The sequence below is a fragment of the Neovison vison genome, chromosome 14, assembly GCF_020171115.1.
Source record: "Neovison vison isolate M4711 chromosome 14, ASM_NN_V1, whole genome shotgun sequence".
Lineage (NCBI taxonomy): Eukaryota > Metazoa > Chordata > Mammalia > Carnivora > Mustelidae > Neogale > Neogale vison.
The window spans coordinates 1,486,152-1,510,354 of NC_058104.1; the positions used below are offsets into that span (position 1 = coordinate 1,486,152).

The following is a 24,203-nucleotide window of genomic DNA, read 5'->3' on the forward strand; positions in this document are numbered from 1 at the left end:
TCCATGGCCCCTCAGCAGTTGGACACCCATCGCGGGGCGGCTTCCAGTGTTGGCCCCGGATCCTTCTCTGAGAACCACCGAGACTTCTGGTAGCAACTGGACTTGGCTCTTCTGGCTTTAAGGGACTGGGGTGGCCAGGTGCTTGGGTGGGCATCTCCGGCGCCCCAGCAGCAGGGAGTGCTCTGTGCGCCCCCGGAGCTTCTGCTCAGCCGCCTCGTGCTCTTGCAGCTGCTTAAGTGCTTTGTTCGTTCTTGCCGTGGACCCCGCTGGACCTGTACTAACTGGCCTTCAGCCTGGAGGGCCAGTGTCTTCTCTTGAACCAACGTTTAAACGTTTATTTATTCATTTGAGAGAGAGAGAACGCGTGCACTTGAGAGTGGTGTTGGGAGGGCTGCGGGAGCAGGAGACAGAGAATCCCAAGGAAACTCTGCACTGAATGGGGAGCCCGATACAGGCTCGATCCCAGGACCCTGAGGTCACAGCCTGAGCCAAAATCAGTAGCTGGACTCTTAACCAAAGTGAGCCACCAAGGCTCCCCTTGAACCAACATTTAAAAATAACCGGGAAAAAAAATAATAAAAAATAAAGAAAAATAAAAATAACTGGAAAGGAGAACGCGGCTGGCTCAGTTGGTAGAGCGTGGGGCTCTTGACCTCGCGTGGTGAGTTAAGCCCCACACTGGGTGTCTATATTGTTCGCAGTGTTGCTTGTGACAGGTAACAAATGTCCGGCTGTGGGGCTGATTGCACAGGGATTTGGGGTTTTTTGGTACGGTTGGAGAACATAGGCTTTTTAATTTCTTGTTTTTGTTTATTTCTGTATTTTCCAGATTCCTATAAAACATTTATAGAAAGTATGCTCTTAAAATATATACGAAAGTATGTTGCAAGAAGATCTAAATTATATACAGCTGTAGAAAAGCCTTTTTTTAAAAAGGATGCATGTAAATGTTTCCTTTTCATATGATCTTAGATCTAATTGTTTTTTTTTTTTTAAGATTTTATTTATTTATTTGACAGACAGAGATCACAAGTAGTCAGAGAGGCAGGCAGAGAGAGAGAGAGAGGGAAGCAGGCTCCCCGCTGAGCAGAGAGCCCGATGCGGGACTTGATCCCCGGACCCTGAGATCATGACCTGAGCCGAAGGCAGAGGCTTTAAGCCACTGAGCCACCCAGGTGCCCCAGCCAGTATTTGGTTATATAAAAATAAAAATTAATTTTAATTTTTATGAAAAAAAAATATGGAGGCAAGGAAAGACTCAAATAACACTAAAAGGCTGATAACTAAGTTTAGCTGTCCGTGTCCCCTAGACGCCCCCATGCCTGGCCTTTCCAGGATGGCCACCTCCAGCTTTGTCCTGCCCTCGTATATGAGTCTGCTTAGCCCAGCCCCCAAAACACTGCAGATGCAGGGGCTTAAACAACAGACATGTACTTCTTACAGTTCTGGTGGCTGGAGTCCCAGGTCAAGGCTCCGGCAGGGAGATTTCTTTGCAAGGCCTCATCATCTGCCTTGCACACCGCCGCTGTCTCACTGTGGACGTGCGGAAAGGGAGCAGCTCCCTGCTCTGTCCGAGTGAGGACTCTATTGGGTAAGGGCTCCTCTCCTACGACTTCATTCATTCCTCAGGACTCCTCTAGAGGCTCCCTCTCCAAATGCAGCCACAGTGGAGTCAGGGCTCCGAAATGGATTTGGGACCGAGTAGCCTTGCGGTCCCTCAAATCTGAGCCGTGTACCCACATTGCTGTCTTTAGGCCATTTCCACTAGGGGTTTTGCTGCCCTGCCACCTGTCCTAATTACTAACACATCCTAGGCTTGGTTTAAGTCCATACTTGGTGTTTCCATTCCTGAGATGGGCCAAGCGCTTCCTTTTTTGCACCATTTTTTGTTTATATTTTTGAATTTTTTTTTAAAAGATTTTATTCATTTTTTTTTTTTTAAAGATTTTATTTATTTATTTGACACAGAGAGAGAGATCACAAGTAGGCAGAGAGGCAGCAGAGAGAGAGGAGGAAGCAGGCTCTCTGCGGAGCAGAGAGCCCAATGTGGGGCTCGATCCCAGGACCCTGGGATCATGACCTGAGCCGAAGGCAGAGGCTTTAACCCACTGAGCCACCCAGGCTCCCCTTATTCATCCTTTTGACAGACTGAGATCAAAAGTAGGCAGAGAGGCAGGCAGAGAGCCCGACGTGGGGCTCGATCCCAGGACCCTGAGATCGTGACCTGAGCCGAAGGCAGAGGTTCAACCCACCGAGCCACCCAGGTGCCCCTATATTTTTTAATTTTAATAGCTGCATTTCCCCCATTGATTAGTTATTTCACTTTCTGACATAAATCTTCCCTTACACTGTATCAACTTTTAAAAATGCCTGTGAATATATTTCTCGACATTATTATAAAACCTGTCAGATAAGCTGTCTTTCGGAGACATGTCTCCTGAAACCATTCCTATTCCCACCCCCACTGAGATGGTTATTCTTCAGGCATGCTAGTGACTTCCGTGTGACAGCTGTGTGGTGCCCCATGACCGCCCCCTGGGTGCTGCGTGACTGCCGCGTGACGGCCCCTTGGGTGCCAGGTGACCACCCCCCCATGACTGCCGTGTGACCACCCCGTGGGTGCTGCGTGACCGCCTCGTGGGTGCCAGTGACTGCCGCGTGATGGCCCCTTGGGTGCCGTGTGACCCCCCCCGTGACTGCTGCGTGACCGCCTCGTGAGTGCCGTGTGACCGCCCTGTGACTGGCCCGTGGGTGCCGCATGACTGCCTCGTGACTGCTCTGTCCATACCCTGTGACTGCTGTGTGGATGCCCCATGACTGCCTCGTGACTGCCCCGTGGGTGCTGCTTGACGGCCCCATGGGTGTCCCGGGGTGCTGCATGACGGCTCCTTGACTGCTCTGTGGTGCCTGTGGCCTCTGTGTCACTCCTGTGTCAGTGCTGTCTGGTGTCGTGTGGCTGCCGTGTGGTGCTCTGCTGGTCTGTGTGCAGGAAAGATTCAGTAGGTTTATGATCCAGTTGAGGTGATGTGCAGAAGTTAAAGCCTGGGGCACCTGGGTGGCTCAGTGGGTTAAGCCTCTGCCTTCGGCTCAGGTCATGATCTCAGGGTCCTGGGATCGAGCCCCGCATCGGGCTCTCTGCTCAGCGGGGAGCCTGCTTCCTCTTCCTCTGCCTGCCTCTCTGCCTGCTTGGGGTCGATCTCTCTCAGTTAAATAAATAAAATCTTAAAAAAAAAAGTTAAAGCATTTGCACCATTGTCTCCTTTCTTACAGAGTTGTACTGGGAGGCCGGACTCCGTTCTGTTTGTACTCCGATGGCTGCGGCTTCTCCTCTCTGAACCTGGCTTGGTGTTGTATCCTCGGTGCTGTCCCACAGAGGCTTAACCCACTGAGCCACCCAGGTGCTACTGGTGTTTCCTGTTATTTAGAAGTTGGATCATCTGGAATGAGCCTTTAAATTTTAAATCTTCTGGTGCGCCTGGGTGGCTCAGTCATTAAGGATCTGCCTTCAGGTCGGGTCATGATCTCAGGGTCCTGGGATCGAGTCCCACATCGCTCAGCGGCAAGCCTGCTTCTCCCTCTCCTCCTGCTTGTGTTCCCCCTCTCACCATGTTTCTTTCTCTGTCAAATAAATAAAATATTTAAAAAAAATACATTTTAGGGACGTTTGGGTGGCTCAGTTGGTTAAGTAGCTGCCTTCAGCTCAGGTCATGATCCCAGCATCCTGGGATTGAGTCCCACATCGGGCTCCTTGCTCGGCTGGGAGCCTGCTTCTCCCTCTGCTGCCACTCTGTCTGCCTGTGCTTGCTTGCGCGCGCTCTCTCTCTGGCAAATAAATAAAATCTTTAAAAAAAATACATTTTAAATATCTTTTTCTCCTATTTTCCATTTCTTTTTGTTGTGTTTTCTGATCTTTCTGTTAAGTGTTTTCTGCCCTTGTTTTCTGAATATATACCCTAATGTACTTTTTTCTGCTCGTAGGTCAACATTTATAAATTTTCCTGGAGATATTAGTTATAATTTGTTTTTTCTTTTTTTAATTTTTAAAGTTTATTTATTTGACAGAGATCACAAGTGGGCGGAGAGGCAGGCAGAGAGGGGGGAAGCAGGCACCCCGCTGAGCAGAGAGCCCGATGTGGGGCTCGATCCCAGGACCCTAAGATCATGACCTGAGCCGAAGGCAGAGGCTTAACCCATGGAGCCATCCTGGCGCCCCTACATTATTTCTTTTATAAGCTAGATATGGTTAGATTTTTAAAAACCCAGGTTATATCCTTTTAATTTGCGTAGTTTATTTATATTTAACATAATTACCGATCGTGACCGGAGCTGAGGGCAGATGCTTAACCGTCTGAGCCATCCAGGTGCCCCAAAGTGGGGATTTTCTTAAGAGAAATGGGTATGACCTAAAATTATTAGGTCAGTCACACAGAATATGGTATATGTCAGGTATAAATTCTGGGTCTTTTTTTTTTTTAATTTTTAAAAGATTTTATTTATTTATTTGACAGAGAGAGATCACAAGTAGGCAGAGAGAGGAAGGGAAGCAGGCTCCCTGCTGAGCAGAGAGCCCGATGCGGGACTTGATCCCAGGACCCTGAGATCATGACCTGAGCCGAAGGCAGCGGCTTAACACACTGAGCCACCCAGGCGCCCCTAAATTCTGGGTCTTTTGCATGTATTTCACTTATAAAGTTGGCTAGTTACTGCAAACATTTCTAGGATTTCTTTGTGTTTTTAGCTTTTATCCATCTTAGTATTTGCCCCATTCCCTGTGTGTCAGAGAGGACTGGGATTGGTGGCCGAGGTCAGTGCTGGGAAAGTTTGCTGAGGAGCGAGCTCCGGGTCCTGGCGGACTGGGCTCTGCCTGCGGACTCCGACTCCGCTCTGCGGCCCCGTGCGTGCGGCCCGTGGGCGTAACAGCGCGGCGCTGCTGGGCTATGTGGCTGGCGCTGCCCCGCGGGCAGGGGATGCAGTCGTTTTGAGCCCACGTCCTTGGTGCCTTTGCCAGATGGACAGAAAGCGGAGGCCCACGGGCGCCTGTGTGGGGCCCTCTTCCCCTCTCCCAGAGCTCCCGCACCCGGCTTGGCCCTCCAGGTGTCCGCGCAGCCCCGCGCCATTTCCTGAGGTCGAGGTGGGCCTGGGCTGAGGCCGGCGGTGGACGGGCCCTGCCGGATGGCCCGGCTGTGGAGAGAGCGGGACCTAAGGGGCATCAGACCTGGACCTCGGGGCTTTGAGGTTTCATTCCTGTGGAACATCCAGATCTGTGGCATCCGTGGCGCTGTGCCCGGGTGCTTTAAAATTGAGAACGTGCCCTGGCCAGCACTGCGGGGCCAGAAGGGGCGCCCCCGGCCACCCTCTGGTCCCTGCGCCGTCTGCTCGCCCGCGGGTACGCTGGGCGGGTCCTTTGTAGTTTGGCTTTCGCAGACGGTAGCCCTGTGAAGGTCGTTTGGATTAAGTAAAACCCTTTAGAGGAAAAACCCTTCTGAAACGCTGTGAGAGAAGATGCAGGAGCAGAGGAATCCAGTAACCACCCCCCAGAGGTTTTCTGTTTCTGCTCCGGGTTTTTGCTGCTGTGCGGAGGCTGCTTCTCAGTGCTCAGTGCAGAGGCCAGACGGGTTTCCTGCAGGCGTTGGGGCTGCAGGACGGACAGCCTGTCTGCTTGGTTTGGAGAATTACCTGATGACGTTAAGAAGTGAAGAGGGTAAAAAAAAAAAAAAAAAGAAGTGAAGAGGGTGACCCGAGACTGGGAGTTTGTGGCGGCTGCATGCAGGGAACAAATCAGAGTGATGGCTCTGGCTAGATTCATGAGTGTTTTTATTTATTTGTTTATTTAATTGACAGAGATCACAAGCAGGCAGAGAGGCAGGCAGAGAGAGACGGGGGGAAGCAGGTCCCTGCAGAGCAGAGAGCCCGATGCGGGGCTCGATCCCAGGATCCTGGGATCATGACCTGAGCCGAAGGCAGAGGCTTAACCCACTGAGCCACCCAGGTGACCCCATAAGTATTTTTATTTTTATTTTTATTTTTTTTTGACAGAGAGGATAGTGAGAGGGAGCTGAGCAGGGAGCTTGACACCGGGCTCGATCCCAGGACTCTGGGATTATGACCTGAGTGGAAGGCATATGCTTAACAACTGAGCCACTCAGGCGCCCTATTTTTATTTTTTTTTAATTTTATTTATTTATTTGACAGAGATCACAAGTAGTCAGAGAGGCAGGCAGAGAGAGAAAGGAGAAAGCAGGTTCCCCAAGGAGCAGAGAGCCTGATGCGGGGCTCGATCCCAGGACCCTGGGATCATGACCTGAGCCGAAGGCAGAGGCTTCAACCCACTGAGCCACCCAGGCGCCCCTTTAAAACATTATTATTATTGTTTAGAGATTTTATTTATTTATTTGGCAGAGAGAGACAACAGCACAAGCAGGGGGGGTGGGAGAGGGAGAAGCAGGCTTCCAGCTGAGCAGGGAGCCTGATGTGGGGGCTCTATCCCAGGACCTTGGGATCATGACCCGAGCGAAAGGCAGACGCTTAACTGAGCCACTCAGGTGCCCCTTAAAAATTATTTGCGATAAACTACATTTTTCCATACTCACTCTTTTGGTCCTTATTGCTTCAAAGCTGAGAACAGGTCTTCTTCCAAGCTTTGTGGGATCTTGGGGTTTCATTTGTAAGCCTCTGCATCTCGTGGATTATGGACTGATTCCGACCTGTGTTAAAGACCCCAGGAGTCTGATATGTGAGCTGCCCATTTTTAAAAATTTATTTGCTGGAAAGAACTTAATTTCACATCATTAAAAAAAAATTTATTTGCTGGAGAGAATACGAGCAGGGGTAGTGGCAGAGGGAGAGGGAGTCCAATGTGGGCCTCGATGCTGGAACCCGGAGATCAGGAGCTGAATCGAAGGCAGGCGCTTAACCCACTGAGCCAGCTGGGCACCCCGCGGTCTGCCATTCTGAAATGAGAGTCTCCAGTGTCTTGTGGTTCTCCGGCTCATGCCTGAAAGACCGCAGGGGTGGGTGGGTGCAGGTAGAATCCCAGTCAGTCTCTCCAGATCGCCAGCTGTTTGCCGGGAGTTGTTACTTCTCAGTGTGTGTTGCCGCCTCTCCGGGCTCTGTGAAGTGTGACTGGCACTTCTGTGGGACTGGTAGATTCACTGGAACTTTGGTCTGAGGGGTCAGATGCTTCCCAGAGAGGGTGGTACCAGGTGTGGGCTGACCCCCTGAATGAGAGCTATGTTCTAATTGTAATGAGAAAAACCCGTTAAAAACTACAGTAGGAGATTCTGTAAAATGTTTATTGTCCCACTTGTTAGTCTGCTTCTTTGGGACACCTGTGTGGCTCACTCAGTTAACAAAGATCCTCCTTTTTTTTTTAAGATTTTATTTATTCACTTGTGAGAGAGAGCACACGCCGGCTCCCTGCTGAGCAGAAAGCCTGATGTGGGGGACGCGATCCCAGGACCCTGAGGTCATGACCTGAACTGAAGGCAGCTGCTTAAAGGACTGAGCCACCTGGACGTCCCAGAGACAGCACTGTTCTGTCTAGATCACTCTGGAGGCCTCTTGGCACACATGAATCCTTAGGTCCCCAGTGAAGCCAGGGTCCCGATCGCCGTGGCCCTCCGTGTGCATCTCCCACAGTTGTTGGGAAGAGCTACCGGATTCAGGAGCACAGTTATGTGTAGGAAGTGTGGCGCAGAGGGAACGGTCCCCAGGGCTCCTGCCTGCCGGCCTCTCGATCTGGGGACCTGTCCTCCAGTGCCTGGGCTCGTGCGAGGATCTCGTGCTTCTGATCTCAGAGCCTCCCGTCTGGTCTGTTCACCTTTGTATCAACTCTTACGGGACGTTAGGCGGGATGGCGGATTTTAACTGCTGCCTAGAGGCTTTCCCACCCCGTCCTTCTTTGTCTGGATGCGAGGGACCCGGTGCCTGGACAGCATGGTCGTGGTCTGTACGGAGGGCTTTCTGTGTCATGTGTTGACCCTCGGCAAATGCCGTGAGTGCTGTTCCTAGAGACACTGGGGATCTTTATAAGGCTGCAAGGGGCCGTGGTGGTTCCACTGGCAGCTTGATCAAGGTCAGTGGCTGGGGAGTGGCGCTGAGGGGAATTTGGCCCTGGGGGCCATCGAGAGCCAGGCTGCTTCTGCGCCCCTCTGGTGGTGGGGGGCAAGTGTGAGGGGCCGGCTGGCGGCCCCTGGCTCAGTCTGTGCTGGGCATATTCACGGAACACACAGCCTCCCCTCTTACTGCTTGATTTTGACCACAAAGGGCCTTTGCTATGTTGCGCCGCTCAGACCCTGTGTCAGGCGGGGTGAGCCCACTGTGGAGATGAATTAGGTGCTGGCCAGAGTGTGTAACTGGGCATCCGTGTGTCCAGGTAGCAGGATGGCGGAGCAGGGAGTTCTCACCCGGAGCCTCCCTCTCCTCCCACCGCTGGTTACCTCTGCGCGCCGTCGGGGGCGCATGTGCTCCCTGGTCTGTGTCCGTGGAAGGCTATCTGTCCAGCCTCTGGCCGCACCTGCTCCCACCTCCTGTGCTGACCCCAGGGGTCTGTCATCTCTAGCTCACAATGGATGTGTATGTGGGGGCATGGAGGGGAATCAGTGTAGACGCTGTTAACCTTGGCTGGTCGTAGAGGCCGGATTTCTGATTTTTGCATAGAGAACGTAAGGTGGAGATTTTTATAGTTGACATTGGCCTGATTTCTGTCATTTCTGGTGTAAACTTGTTGACGTTTGGATGCAAGGAGAATTACTTGTTTTCCGAGAATAATACCTACGTGTGAGTGTGGGCCCCGTGGCCCGATGCGTCTCTGCTGCTGGAGAGAAGCCTGGAAGCGGGTCTTCTCCGGGGCCGATGCTCTGCACTGCGTAAAGAGGTTCATTTGAAATGGGGAAACGTGCATCCCACCCCTTCTGGTGCCTTTGTCTTGCTTTGTTTCTTCATGGCGTTGTAGGCTCCATTGTGGGAGAAGACAGAACTATTAGAGCACTGCTTGGTGAGGGAGCCGGCCCCTCCTTCCTTCCTCCTCGGGTGGTCCTGGGAGTAATGCCGGGGGGCCGGGCAGAGCCCCGGCGGAAGGCCGGCTGTGTGGCTCTGGGTGTGGGTGGTGATCTCACTCGAGGGCAGTGGGTAAGAGCTCTGGCTTGGTGGTCCCCACGCACCTCTGGGTCTGGACCGCACTCCCTCCCCGTGGGAAGGTGCAGGTGCGGGGAAGGTGCTGGTCTTTGCCCGCCGTGCAGTGTTGTACATGTGGGAAGAACCCGTGTCAATGCAGGAACTTGAGGCCCGGCCCAGGGGGGCCACAAACGGGCATGTGGAGAAGCCAGCGATGGTGCCTGGAATGCACGGTGCCACCTGGCAGAGAGGGGACAGCCTGCCGATGAGAGCGGAGCCCGCACAGATGGCAGAGCAGATGTGCCCAGCGAGGGGAGCCAGACACACGGGAGCACGTGGCTCGCTGTGTGCTGCCCTTTATACGGAATTCCCGCAGGCGACCTTGGGGGGAGGGGAGCACCCAGAGGACTTCTGCAGGGGCGCAGGGAAATGGGGCTGAGAGGTGCACTTGCTGTCTCGGTTGGCAGTGGTTTCGTGGGTGTGGGGGAGTCCCAGGAGTCATCCCGGTCTGTGCTTCAGGGACGCGCCGTGTGGAGCATTGTGCTTCGGTAACGCTCTTTCTAGACCGCAGTCTCTGTGCCTTCCGCTAAGGGAGCGAGACTCCTGGGACCAGAGAAGGGCGTCCTTCCGCAGAGCCATGGCGGTGGGCTCCTGCGTCCGGCCACAGTCACTTGGGTCTCACTGAGGCCAAGGCTCTGCAGAGGGGCCGGGGCGTCAGGCGCTGCCTTGGGCAGGAGGTTGCTTGGTGATGTGTGGATGGTGTTCCCGCCTGGCCTGGCTGGGACTCCTCGGGCGCACATTGGAGGCAGCCCTGGCAGCATTTGAGTTCACGATGCCCCTGCCCTTTGGTTTTGTGGAGGTGAAGAGAATAGCACTGACGGGTTGCTATGCTTTTAGTATAAATTACTACTTGTCTTGTCAAAATAGCTATCAGTCAAATGTATTTCATAGGCTAATGTGTTGTTTCGGATCCTGTGATGGCATGGGGTAGGATCCTAATGACATTACTTCCAGTGTTTTTGTTTCTTTTTTTTTAAAGATTTTATTTATTTATTTGATAGAGAGAAATCACAAGCAGATGGAGAGGCAGGCAGAGAGAGAGAAGGAAGCAGGCTCCCTGCTGAGCAGAGAGCCCGACGCGGGACTCGATCCCAGGACCCTGAGATCATGACCTGAGCCGAAGGCAGCGGCTTAACCCACTGAGCCACCCAGGCGCCCTTTTGTTTCTTTTTAAAAATATTTTATTTATTTATTTGTCAGAGAGCGAGCGAGCGCGCAGGAGCCCGCAGAGGCAGAGAGAGAAGCAGGCTCCCCGCGGAGCACGGAGCCCGATGCGGGGCTCCATCCCAGGACCCCGGGATCATGACCCAAGCCGAAGGCAGCCGCTTAACCCACTGAGCCACCCAAGCGTCCTGCTTCCAATGTTTATTTGTTTGTTTGTTTTAGTATTTTATTTATTTGACAGAGGGATCGTAAGTAGGCAGAGAGGCAGGCAGAGAGAGGGGGGAAGCAGGCTCCCCGCTAAGCAGAGAGCCCGATGCGGGGCTCGATCCCAGGACCCTGAGATCATGACCTGAGCCGAAGGCAGAGGCCCAACTGGCTGAGCCACCCAGGCGTTCCTTACGGGTGTAGTTAGGGATGTTGTGGAATGGCTTGAAGCTTGACCTATTTCTAAATTGCTATTTTATTTTTATTTATTTGCTTTGTAAGTAAACTCTTTGTCCCAGTGTGGAGCTGGAGCTCGTGACCCGGAGATGAAGAGTCGCACAATCTCCCAAGTGAGCCAGGCAGGCGCCCCTGGGCTGGTCTTACTTTGCAGAAGTCACTTGAGCGTTTGTTCCTTCTGCTTAGTTCAGTTAGAATCAACTCATGTGGGGCATCTGGTTGGCTTAGTGGAGCCCCTCTTGTTCTTGGGGTCCTGAGTTTGAGCCCCCGGTTGGGCACAGAACTTTCTCAAGACAGATGAAAAGGTAAACAAAGTGAGCTTACAGTTCGCCGCCGTGGCCTGGGGTCCACTCAGCAAAGCACGCGCACCTTTGTGGTTTGCAGAGTCCAGGCGGAGAGCCGCTTGCCCGGTGCTTATAGGGTGCAGACTGTTCCCGTAACTCTCTGTAGGACGTCACAGGGCGGCCCGGGACTGTTCAGGACAGGAAAGCGGCGTTTAGCAGAGAGACGGAGCCTTGCGCAGGGAGAGAGGAGCACACAGGCTGGAGACAGCCGCGTTCTCAGAGGGGAGGAGCTGGGTGGGAGCATCATAGCCGGCAGTCTGGGGACAGTCCAGTGTGGCCTGAGGTGACCGCAAGTAACTCACTGTGGCCCAGGACCCGTGTGCGTCTGTGCCCGGGACTGTCCTTGCTGCACCGCTGCCTGGAGGTGAGGGAGTGTGGTGAGTCGCCTGGGCCTCTCCAGGGGTGGCCTTGGTGTCCTATCTGTCCACACGTGTTTCAGTGCCGTGTCCGAACCTTGCAGGCTGCCCCGGGCGGAGTGCGCCGGGAGGAGAGGGCCGTGGCCGTGCTTCCTTGTGCTCCCATTGTCCGCTTCAGTCACAGAAGCTGCCTGAGGGAGGTGGCTTAGCTCTGTCCCGCCTGCTGCTGTGGTGTCCCAGGGCAGTGGCCCGAGGGTCTGGCCGTCCTGTGAGCTGCCTGGGTGGAGGGACAGACGGAGAATCCTGGGACAGCGGCCGCTTCAGCGTGGTGGCCTCCCTGCGGTGCGTTAGCGGTCGCAACTCCGGGGCCCACGGGGCAGCCCGGACGGCAGTGCTCTGGCTCGAGGGCAGGTGGGTCAGAGCTAGACACAGAGCCCCGGCAGCCGGGCCGCCGCCTCGGCCCTTCCTGCTCATCACCCATTTTGGCCATTCACAAGAGAGGACAGCTTCCTTCTCGATCTTTCTAGAGAGAGTGAGTGGGGCACTCACAGACACGCATGTGCAGGGAGGGATAGGGCGAGGGCAGGGGAGAATCTCCAGGGGAGGCCGGTGCTCGCGACCCTGGGATCATGCTCCGAGTTGAAACTGCAAGTCGGTCACTTCACTGACGGAAGGCCTCCCGGCGCCCCAGAGGTGACCGCTCCAGGGTGGGAGCCCTTTCCCTGAGTTCTGTGCCTGGCCTGCCCGCCGGGGCGGCCCGCTGTTCTGTGTCTCCCAGCTTCCAGGCCAGGCCCCCACCTCACCCCGTCCCCCACTTTAACTTCCATCTGAGAGGCCACGTCCCCATCTCTCCAGACTCTGGTGATACCCTCTGCCCTGAGAGCACGACTGAAGCCCCGGCTGTGGCCCCGGGGCGGAGGGCCTGGTTGGGCTCGGCTTTGCGAGTTCCTGATTTCCTCATCCTCCCTCCCGCCTGCGCCTGCGTTTTCTTCAGCGGCTCCCAGTCCGGGTCCGGCCTCTCCTCCACGAGCTGGTGTCAGCAGCGGGGACGGCAGGGGCCCAGCGTGGGAGCCCGCGTTCGCGGCTGTTCCTCTGTACGCGTGCATGGCGGGAGAGCCCGGCACTGGGCAGGGCGCGGACCTCGCTCTGCTCTCGCGCACGCTTTCTCTCTCTCTGTCTGTCTGTCTCTGTCGGCTCTTCGTGGGTATCGTTCCTTCCCAGAGATTCCGTAACTCTGCGGTGTCTGACAGAAGTTTCACAGGCGCAGAAGCAGAATCCAGACCCCCGGCTGTCTCCCATGTCGCTGCGGGAGCGCAGCCCCCGACCTGCCCCCTCCAGTGTGCTGGAGCCTCTGTCGCTGGTTTGGGAGGCACGGCCCCAGGGCGAGCGGGGCGGAGCGAAGGGAGAGGGCGTGGGCCCAGCTGCCGGCAGAGGGCCGGGCTGGCTGGGTGGGCGGTGCTAACCGGGATGGGTCCCTGCGGTCGCTGCACTCAGTCGGGCCTCTGGGCGTGAGCAGGGCACGTGATGGAGGTGGCCAGTGCAGCCACTGTTTGCACAGCGAGGTCTTCTGCTTTCCTTCCGCCTCAAGGAGTGTGAGGAAAGAGCCGTGGGAGAAGGTGCTCACAGCCCCTGCTCCCTCCCTACTTGATCGAAAGGGGCACTTGGTGCTTTGGGGGCTGGGGTCTCCCGACCAGCCCTCTGCTGAAGCAGCTGTGGTGGCCGCCTACACGCCACACGGCAGGGGTGGGTGAGGTGTGCGAGGCCTGGGGGTGACAGGCTGGCCTTGGAGGGGTCACCGTGGAGGTGACAGGAACCTTGGGTGCAAACATGTTCTCTGCACTTCTGTACAAACAAACATGTCTTAGGATCAAAGATGCGTTCAAGAACTGACCAGGCTAAACATAGTGAGGGAAATTCAGGGAGCAAACTCCAGGGGCGGATCTCTAACTCTGAGGTCAAATTTGGGAAAATTTGGGTTTCCTTTGTCAGCTCACAGGGCTGAGGCCCCACCTCCCAGCCCCGGACCAGGGCTGCTTCTGCACTGGGCCGGGTGCCCCAGAAGCAGGACTCAAAGCCAGAGTCCCCCTCGGAGGTGGGCCTCCAGCCTGCTGTGGGGGCTCTGGCATCTGGCAGAAAGCGCTTCATCCAAACCCACGGCGACTCCTGTGGAAAACTCTGGAGCAGCGGCGGGTCCGCAGCGACGGGTGGTCACACAGAGTGGGGCCCCCGGAAGCAGATGCCAGAGTTAGGCCTCGGCAGAACTGCAGACATGGGGGTGTCGGACAGCCTGTGGGATGTAAGCTCCGTCCTCCCAGGGACTCAGGGCTCACTGAGGGGCTCTCCAGACGACAAGAGAGTGAGCGGCCATGTGGCAACTTTAAGCGGCCACACAGATCTTCTAGGGCTGTGGCATGAGAGGGTCCCTGCTGGCTGCCCAGCCCCCCAGCCCCGGGTCACCCCATGACAGGCACTCTGCAGCGCAGCCACTGTGTCTGGAGGCTGCACTTGGAATCTACGGAGTCTGACTACGTTTAGATGGCGCATGTGGCCAGTGGCCACCATCAGGCCCACAGCCCAGATACGAAATCCCATGGAGAGCCTGAAGAGATGAGCCCATCAGAGGGGGAGCCAGGAGGAATCACCCGCAGGGCAGCAGGGAAGAGCAGGAGGGGACGCCGACACCATCATACAGACTCAGGAAGAAATGACCTTCGAGGAGCAGCCACTTGTCCCACAGTTTGCAGGGACAGACAGTCATGGCTCACGGGGTTCTGTGCACCCTCCCAGAGGGGACTCCCCACAACGGGGGAAGGCCTGTCGTGCTCATATTGTCACGTGGTGAATAAGAACTGCTCAGTGCCGAGGCGACCACAGTCACATTTTGGACTTCAGAACACGCCCACACAAGGAGTTCAGTCCCGTGCTGTGATCACTTCACGGCCAGAGACACCGGTGAGCGCTGCCCCACTGCCTCGAGGCCCTAGAACCGCCCGCAAGGAGCGGGTGTGAGCCGACCTGAGGCTTTGCGCACACGTGGCATGGGGCCCGTGGCTGTGGCGCTCAAGTACTGATGCGCTGGTCTCCACCGCAGAGAAGCACTTGAGCCTGCAGCTGCCAGTGTTGATCGGGGGCTGGGCTTGTGGCATGTGTGTCGCTGAGCACAGTGCCAAGGTCAGGGTTAGGAAGTGCGGATCGTGCACCAGAGGCTGGTTCATGGGGTCTGTGCTGGGTGCCGCTGAGGACACAACCAAGGAGACAGCTGGGATGGGGGGGTCAGAGCAGGGACATTAACGGTGATTCAATTCAGATGCAGAAATAAACAGACCAGAGGAAAGAGGGAGGCCGTGTGGCTTCCTTGACCCATTAGCCACGAGGCCCACCTGTCGTCTGAGCTGACCAGGGACCTCCTGACTTGCTAGGAAAGGCAGTGTGGGGACATTGGTGTCTGTGCCCGACACTCCCTCCAGACCCGACGTGAATGCGAGAAGCCAGTGGGGCCGGCTTGTCAGCCCCGCGTGCGGAGCTGCTGCGGGACAGACACCCAGGCGCTTTCCTGGAATGCTGAGCGCGTTTCCCGGTGAGCTGTGGGAGGCACCATCTCTGTGTCAGAGCAGCTGGGGCCGAAAGTGGACGCTAATACAATAGATGCCTGAATTTCTGAGAAAAAATCACAAGACCATCACTCAAGGACACTTGACTGAGGGGGTTGACAGGAGTGTCCTTTTGGGGCGAGGGCTCAGGTGCAGGCTGCAGGCGGATGGGGGGGGTCCGAGCGGTCCCCCCCCCCCGGGTGGGGGGCAGGTTAGGCCGCAGAGGGTTTCGAGGAGGCAAGAGGTCTCCGCTCAGGTGAGGGAGCAGGCGGATCTGGGCACACCTGCTGCTGACAGTCGCTAGAAAGGGTGAGAACTATTTTTCATTTTTATTTACTTTGTTTTTTTACAGAGAGGGAAGGGAGCAGGGAGGAGCAGAGGTGGGGACAAAACTTTCTACAAATCTGACGGAAGCAGGTGCTTGTGCGACTCTGCCAGGGCAGCGCCCAGGTCTTAATTTCGCTCCGGTGGGGATCTCAGGCTCCGGTGGGGATCTCGAGCTCCTGAGATCCAGCCCCGTGTCAGGCGCTATGCTCGCCGCGGGCTCTGCTTGTCCCTCTCCCTCCCTGCACTTGTGCATGTGCCCTCTTCCTCTCTTTCAAATACATAAAACCTCAAAAAAACAAAAATAAAAAGGCGTGGTGAGCGAAGCCAGCGGGAAGGAGTGGCAGCCCCATTCAGGGAGAAGGGACCCAGGGAGCAAGGTGGAAAGTGCTGCCAGCGCTGGGCTCGGTGAGTCACAGGAGGACGGCGACACACACGGCGACACAGTTCTTTGTCCTCTGGGTTAGCAGCTGGTGTCGCGTCAGTGCCGGACTCCAGTTGCCCTTGTTCCATGGGTGTCCGGGCTCAGCACAGGGAGGGAACCCCTGTGAGAGACGCCCCGGACCTGGGCGGCAGTGGTGGCGAGGTCACCATCCGCTGGCCCGGACTCGGTGGGGCAACGTGGACGCTGGTATCCGCCGCCTTCCATGGCCCAGGCCACATTCCCCAGGACCCTGGGGTACAGGACTCCCTTAGATCCTGCTCCCCGTTCGCTCAGAGACCCCGTGAGATCCCGTGCGGCAGGACCGGTCTCTCCCCCGGGCCCTGTCCTGTTCCCTCAGAGACCCCATGCCGTGCTGGGCTGGTCCAGCGGTGATTCCATTTTGTTTCCGGAGCCGCCATCCCGGGTTCTGGGTCCATGGCGTGTCCGATGTCCCTTTCCTTCCGCCAGCACGTGACGGTCTATAGAAGCCCGTGTCCAGCCCAGGGAGCACGTCTCTGGAGCATGATGGTCACGGGATGTCCCCGGTGGCAGCCCAGCCGCGCCGGAGTACGCTGTCTGGCGGTCCCCACGCAGGAGGGACGGACGGACGGTCACCGGAGACGGCATAGGCACCCGTCGGGTCACTGGGGGGAGTGTCGCGGCAGGAGCCTGGACTGACGCTGTTTTTGGGGCCGAGGCTTCTGCAGCGCCCTGCGGTGGGGCGGCCTCTTGTCCCTCCTGCCCTTGCGGTGTCCACGGGAGGAAAAGATGCCCACGGACCTGCCGCGTCGGGCCCCTGTGGTCATCTTCGTGGGCACCTCGGACGCGCAGGACAGGCTCTGTCGTTCGAGTCAAACAGATCACCCGCTGGATGCACGGCCGCGGCAGATGACGGCGTCAGAGGGAAACTCCAGCTGTTTGTTCTCGAGGCCCCGGAAGACCAGCAGACAGGATCGGTGGGTCTAGTTCACCTGCTAAAGGATCCCGGCGCCCCGCGGGCAGCCCAGGAGCGACCGTGCAGCAGGACGTGCTTCGGGTGGGAGGATGGCTGGTCCCCTGGATCCTCCGTCCTGCAACCGTGGAGAGGACGCGCGCCCCGCCCCGTCCCGGCTTCCCCCAGCGCCGCGTCCTCTTGCTCTGGCCTGCGGCCTGCAGCAAAGCCCCAGCTATGTCTCCGAGCCAAGGCGCAGTTTTTCTGTCTCGAAGGTTTGAAGGTGAAGCGAGGGCAGGAGCTCCTCGGCCTTTGTAGTCTTCCCTCTGGTCCGGTGTTCCCTTTGCTCGGCCGCGTGTCACCTGTGCGGGCCGCTCGCGTGCGCAGTCGTTCGCTGTGTCCCGGAGGCGGCTTCGGAAGACTGAGAAACCCTTTCTTTCTTGCTTTTTGCCTTAAAGATGGATGTTCTGTCTTTCTAAGATGTGTTTTTGTAAGTAACGTCTGTGGCCAGCGTAGACCGCGAACCCACCGCACCGCGGTCGAGAGATGCATGGGCCATGCCGAGCAGCGCGGACCCGAGACGGACTCTCCATCCCGGGGCAGGGCTCGCTAGGCCTGTCTGTGGACCGTCCCGCGGGCCGTGGTTCCGGACACCTAGGGCGAGGCAGAGTCCAGGGGCGCCGCAGCTGCGCTCCCCAGTGTGCTCTGTGGCCTGGGCCTTCCGTGCTGGCTGCTCTTTTCTCTTTAATTTGGAGGTTTTTTTCTCGTTCGACCAAATGGGTATTTATGGAAAGTTACCAAAATTCAATATTCTTTAAATGAAATGGAGAAACAGAAAAATAGTTTACTTAGCACTTAACCTAGGATCGGAATTTCAGTAGTGGTTATTACGGTGACAGTATTGGTGGTTTTCGTTTTTTAAGTGTAGACGAGGAACAGCAGTGCTCTATGAAAATAATATCTTATGACAGGAGGCGCCTGGCTGGCTAAGTGGGTATGTGCGACTCTTGCCCTCCGGGTTGCGAGTTCAAACCCTATGTTGGGCCTAGAGCCTCGTTTAAAAAATAAAGTGAAAATAAAAATAAAATTTCGTGACACTGCAGGCTCACATCGTTTTATCTGCCTCCTGTCAGATGTCATCTAGGCGAGGTGTAAACAAACAGGGACGGCTGTCCCTGTCGCTCTCCACATCCCCAACCCCTGCCGCAAGCCTCTGGTCAGACCCTGTTCTGAGAGCCTTTACCATCCTGCCTCCGCCGTTTCTTGGCTGGAACTGGTTCGTGGCCTCCACGGGAGCGTCAGGCTGCCGTGGGTGGGTCAGGAGGCCCAGTGTGCTGGAGGACAGTGACTGACCCCTCGCTGGTGCGTAAGGGATGTGGCCGTGTCACTGGCCTCCCTCCCTTGCTGGCTGGCATTCTGCTGGTTTCTGAGGCCTCAGATGCTGCCCGTCCTAAGACCGTGTGTGCCCAGGCCCCTGGGAGAGTTGGCCCCACCTGGTCAGGCCTCTCCTCCAGCGATGGGGTGGCCTGACCCAGCCCTGCACAGCCTGTGGGACGGGTGTTTAGGATACTGAGGTACCTGGTCCCAAGTCCTGTTGAAGTATCTTTTCTCACTGTGTGTGTGGTTGGGATTGGGGCTTCCAGAAAGTTCTCTCGATCTGCTGACCGTTGTCCACAGAGCTTCTGTCAGCTGAGAAGCAGTCTGGTCTCCCTCCTTCTGCACTGAGGGTGGCACGGGTTCGTCCCAGGTCCCCAGCACTCAGTACAGGCTGTTGTCCGTCCATGTGACAAGCGTTTGGGTCCTGTGTCAGAAGTGAGGCTGGGGCTTGAGGTGTATGAATCACTGAGCCCTCGAGGTGTGCACCCCGGCCGCCAGGAGGGCTCGACGGGCCCTGTTGGGAGAACTGTGCTATCATGTGTCCCTTGGCCCAGGACTGGTATGTCACTGTGTGAGGACGGTCTTTGGGGGAGGTGGCATGGGAGCAGAGTCTAGACAGGAGGAGAGCGCAGCCTCCAGGAAAAGGCATGTGAAGGGAGGACCAAGATTGGCCTTGAGAATTACTCAGAATGAGGTGGATTATTCAGTATTTGGTGCTAACAACAGACTCTCCATTTTGATGGAAGGGACCAAGGTAGATCATCTACCCACTGTTTTAGGTAAAGTTCTAAATTAAAAAAAAAATTATTGGAGCATTTGGGGAAAAATAAAAGAATACAGTTTTAATCTTGGAATGAGGAAGGCCTGCCAACTGAGATACGAAAGAACCTATGAAGGAAAAGATTGGTAAGCCTGATTTTGTAGAAATGAGGACTGTCGTGTGTCCAAAATTAGTCTAAACAAAGTTAGAAAAGTGACGTTTAGGGAGAAAGCGTATTTTACACGTGTGCCTGGAAGTTAATAGTAAGAATGTTTTAAGGCTGCAGTAGATTCTGGGAAACTCCTGAACATCCCAGTGGAGAGCAGACAAAAGGCATGAGCAGGTGACTGAGGGGGAACGGGATGTAAATGGTGCCGCCCTGTTGTCTCTCAGGGATGAGACTGAAACCTGGTGGCATATTCCAGCCAATCTGTGTGTGGTCCCAGTGCCCTGAAGGGGGAGGAAGGGACCAGAAGGCGGTGTGTTCCGTCTGGTGACAGCTCTTGGACTTGGGCACAAGAGTCCTGGCTGTCTCGACCTGCGGTCCTCGCGCTCTTGAGGGAAGCACGTGAGGTCGAGGATGCTGGTGACACTGCTGCCTCCGGAGTTAGGGTTTCCTCCGCAGCAAGTCAGCCTGCAGAGCACACACGTCCCTCTGTAGTTAGATGGCGGCCTGCGTGCTCGCCTGGGTGCGTGTGTAAGCGCGCAGGAAGGATCTGGAAGATGCCCGGGGTTGAAGCGGTTGGTGTGGCAAGAGCAGCGGCCAGAGGCAGGACGGAGACCCCAGCCCTCTGTGCTGTGTCTTCGGGAGGGCTTGCACGTGCGGTTCAGGAACCGGACGTCTCGGCGACTCTCGGGAGATGGGGGAGCACCACGTGGTGTTTTCTGCTGCTGACGTTTGCTCCCTGTCCACAGGTGTGGGTCCTGGCGGGAGCCTGTCAACCCTTACTACGTCAGCTCCGGCCACGCTCTCGCCCCGGCCACCAGCGCCAACGACAGTGAACAGCAGAGCCTGTCCAGCGACGCGGACAGCCTGTCCCTCACCGACAGCAGTGTGTGAGTCCCTCCTCCCGGGCGCGTCCCGTGCGGTCCCCAGCGCGGTTTGTCTTCCTGCAGAGCGTGTGGCGCCCCCCCCCCAACCTCTGGTGCACAGACCGGTGGCGCTGCCAGCAGGATCACAAAACACCCTGAGTCTGTGGCCGCTGCTTCTCTCTGAGGCCATGGCTGCTGGGACCCTCGAGACCAGGAAAACCGGTGGGCACGAGGGGCTGAGCAGGGCCGGTGGTGGCGCCCAGGGTGCTGGCTGTGCAGGGTGCCTCCCCGTTAGTTCTTTCTGTCGCTCTTCCACATTGCATGCCCATGCAGACTGCGTGGGAACTGGGACGATGGGAGCCGGACGGCAGCTGGTGCTGCTGGGTCTGTGCCGGCCCCGGTGCCCAGAGGACTGGGATAGCGGTGGGGGCCGCGGGTGTCCTAGAGGCCTCGGCGACTGTCTGGAGCCACCTGGAGCCTCCAGTCCCTCATTGGTCGCAAGGGACCTTATTCTTCCATTGTTCTCTTCAGGGAAGCCTTCCCTTTGTGGAAAAGAACTTATTTTCTGACACTCTGCTTTGGTTTTTGGCAAGTGGCTTTTTGGGACCCAAATGCACATCAGAAGTCCAATGGTGTAAAACTCTCTGTAGTCATATCAGGGTGTGGCCCGGCCAGCCTGCCAAGGTCATTTGGGGTCATGGCCGCCCATGAACGTCAGATTACCCCACTTCAGTCACCTGTCTGACAGGATGTCCCTGGCCAGGGCCCGGGCTGGCATCCGGACCCCTGGCATACTCCACCACCACCGGGGCCGGAGGAAAGCCTTTGGCGGTACAACAAGCGTCCCCGCACCCTGACCCTGGGACCGCAGGGACAGGAGCAGCCAATGTCAGCTGGCCATCAGGGTGTCCGTCCTCAGCCAGCTTCTTTTTTAACGTGAAAGAGTAGGGCCCCTAAATCTGTCTTTCTGCAGAGAACCTGTCTGAACACGGTGGCCCCACTTCGGTAGCTGTCCCCTAGTGTGTGCTCTTCTTGGCCTGTGTCCGCATGTTCTCCCCACGCGGCCCCGGGGTGTGCAGGCCCGACCAGCTTGCACTGCTGCTGGGCCACACCAGCTAGCCCCGTGTAGCGTCTGGAACCCCTTCTCTTCTCTTTGGGGACGACGTGGTGATGACATCACGAGATGGGTTTGTCCTGATCATTTCATTCTCTCAGATGAAGCGTTGACGTGTGTTTAGCAGCGTCCTGCTGGAGCAGACCATGGTTTTGGCTCTTGCTCCGACCCCCACAAGCGGTGACAGCTTGGGAGCGGGCCTCTGTAGCAGCCGGTTCTCTCCTCCCTGAAATGGGTGCTACAGTGAAAATCGATTGGCCAGCATGTGTTTTCTTGAAAAGTCTCGTAATTCTAAGAAAGGACTTCCATTTGTTAAAGGAAAGAACTTAAGCTTTTGAAATGTTTTTTTTTTTTTCTGATATTCTCTTCACCTTGGTTTACACCAAGACCCAGAAGTGTAGTGACAGTCCATTTGGAATACAAGATACCTCAATCTGCACCAGAGGCAAAAAGTCGGGGTGTGTGTGCTGTCCAGATTCTGGCCCCTGGGGCAGCTGCCTCAGCCTGTCAGCCGCCCAGTGTGAGCGATGTCCTGGCTGACTTCGGACATGGGTGTCCAGGGACAGCGTCTGACCACAGTCATGTAGGATTGAGTGCCTGTCAGAACATAGGAGAAGCAAGGAGTCGGGTGGCTCAGGAAACCCGAACGACCCCGTGGGGGCATGTCAGGATGTTTTGGGTACGTGTGACTCCCCTGTTCCTTGACACCCGAGCCCATAAGTGCCCCTGCCGGGCTGCTGAGGTAACCACACGGCACACCCTGCCAGGACCCTGACAGCCTGGGAAACCGAGGCAGGCAAGAGAGACACTGTCCCAGCCTCCTCCTCCCTCGCTCCGAACCAGAGCGCAGGCTCTGAAGCTAGCTGAGGGCTCAGAGGCAGAGCATCAGGAGAGGCAAGCTTGGCCTCCCTGCCTGCCGAGGAAGCCGCTGAGCTGGGGGCTGTGGGGCTGCCCGGGACCAGGGTCAGGACACACTGGGCACCCTGTGCTGGCCCCATGGGACAACTGCACGCCACCTGCTAAAGTGAGATCAGCACGGGGGCTGCATGTACATGCCCTCAAGTCAGGGCAGCAGGGCTCAGACACGCCCCGGGGCCCCAGCGCCCAATCCGGGGCCGTGCTTGGGAAGGAGGCGGGAGCCTTGGGCAGGAGGAGGAGGCTCTGGACGGAACCCAGGGCAGACTGGGCAGGCCAGGGTCCTCCAACAGCCGGACGGTCTAAAGACTCCTGCCTTCCAGCCGTCAGGGTTTTTCAGTGAGAAGGAGACAGGGAGCAGAGAAGCTGTCCTCTGTGGGCTCGCGCTCTGCCGGGCATCGTCATGTGCTCTGGGCTCCCGTTAGCCACTCTGCCTCCCAGGGCAGCGGGTTGGCTGGCTGCTTGCTGCCTGCTTGCTTTCTTCTTCTTTCTTTCTTTTAAAGATTTTATTTCTTCATCTGACAGTGTACAACAGGGAGCAGAGGGCGAGGGGGCAGCAGGCCGCCATCGAGCTGGGAGCCCGACCCGGGGCTCATTCAGGGTCCCGGATCGTGACCTGAGGCGAAGGCAGACGCTTCATCGATGTGGCCCCCCTCGGTGCCCCGAATAAACAGACCTTTACAAGCAGGGGGAGACCGTGCTGAGCTGCGCAGCCACGCCGCAGGGAACGCCAGCAGGATGGTGTCGCTGCGCTGTCCCATGTGTTCACGCGAGGCTCTCTCCCGTGCACAGGGATGGCGTCCCGCCATACAGGATCCGCAGGCAGCACCGCCGGGAGATGCAGGAGAGCGTCCAGGTCAACGGGCGGGTGCCTCTACCTCACATCCCTGTAAGTTCGCTGCCCAGCCGTCCCCTCCCCGTCAGTGAGGTCGCGGCTCACCAGTCTTCCTGGACTGTGCCGGTCCCTTCTCCCCGCTCCGCTTGGCCGTCGGGGCACTGGGCGGTGGGAGCGGCCCTTGCCTGGCGTCCTGGGAGCTCGGCTCACGTCCAGGCCCAGCACATCGTCCCGTGCGATCCCACCCGGCAGGCTGGAGAGGGCATCGGGGCGGCTTGTAGGTCCGGCCGGCACCATCCTTGCCAAGGGGCAGGGAGCGCCTGACGGAGCACCGGAGCCACCAGGCAGCCTTTGCCCTTCATGGAGAGTGAGGCACTTCTCCTCGACGTGGGACAGCGGCTCTGAGTGTGTCACTGGCTTGATGCTGGGCCTGGCCCCTCGTGGGCCTCCTGAGTGCAGCGTGGTGACACTTAGCAACCCCAGTCCCAAGTCACGGTGAACACTTTCTGTGGAAGCTGCCCCTGTGTCCCCTCTTAGGGTGTAGATGGTAAGGTGGCTGGGTGCCCTGACTGTGGGCGCCGCAGGCCGGGCGTTCTGTCCCCACCAGCAGAGCTCCCACGTGGGTGAGGGGAGGGGAGCTCCCCTCACTCTGGCCCACCGGGTGAGTCGCAGGGACTTCCCAGGGAAGAGGAGGGAAGCTTTGCGGCGGCCTCCAGCCCCGGGGACGTCTGCGAGCACCTGTCGGCAGCTCCCATGCAGGGTCCATGCATACCCGTCTGTGGTCAAGGTTCCTCGGTTGGGGTCTTTTCAGTTTCACACGAGAAGAGTGATAGTTGATGGTTGAGAGGAAGGGAGGTGGGTGCGCTCTTGCTTCCGAGGCAAGGGCGGGCCAGCGCTTGTCACCTCCCAGCCCACCCTTGGCACGGCCGATTTGGTCTCAACCAGGGACAGACCAGGTCTGCTTGGGGAGGAGAGGGAGATGCCACGGCCTGTGCACGGCCGTGGGCGCCTCTCTGGGCTCCCTCCCAGGGAGCAGGTCCCCTGTGTGTCTCAGCTCTGCTCCGCGGACACTGGAACTCGGAACCGGGTCTGGGCAGGAAAGCAGGAGGGGTTACCCGTATCCTCAAAGGAAAGGGAGTAAGCAGACACAGGGCCAGGGGAGGTGCTGTCCCTTCCCCAGGGCCCAGCTGGAGCGTCCGGCATCATGGCAGTGTGAGTGGACAAGGGCTCTGTGCTGAGGGCCAGGGCCCTGACGAGTATTTGTTCTCGGTGGGAAGAAGCTGCTTCTGTGATGGGACGGATGGACGCTGCCCGTGCGGACGGCGAGGAGGGCCTCGCTCCCCTCAGGGGCCTCGTGCTGGGATGGCGACAGGACACAGCGCACGTTGAGGGCCGCCGTGCACGAGAGCTTCAGATTTTCGG

The 24,203-nt window shown here is 57.2% G+C and overlaps 1 protein-coding gene across 2 annotated transcripts in view; it reads left to right on the forward strand.

Moving 5' to 3' along the window:
• Nucleotides 1-24,203, forward strand: part of AXIN1 (axin 1) — a 48,533-nt gene that overhangs the window by 8,733 nt on the left and 15,597 nt on the right. For both annotated transcript variants that reach the window (XM_044234066.1, XM_044234065.1), the window contains exons 2-3: nucleotides 19,801-19,941; nucleotides 22,739-22,835. In XM_044234066.1, coding sequence (XP_044090001.1) covers nucleotides 19,801-19,941; nucleotides 22,739-22,835 — 238 coding nt within the window. The remainder of the gene's footprint in view (nucleotides 1-19,800; nucleotides 19,942-22,738; nucleotides 22,836-24,203) is intronic.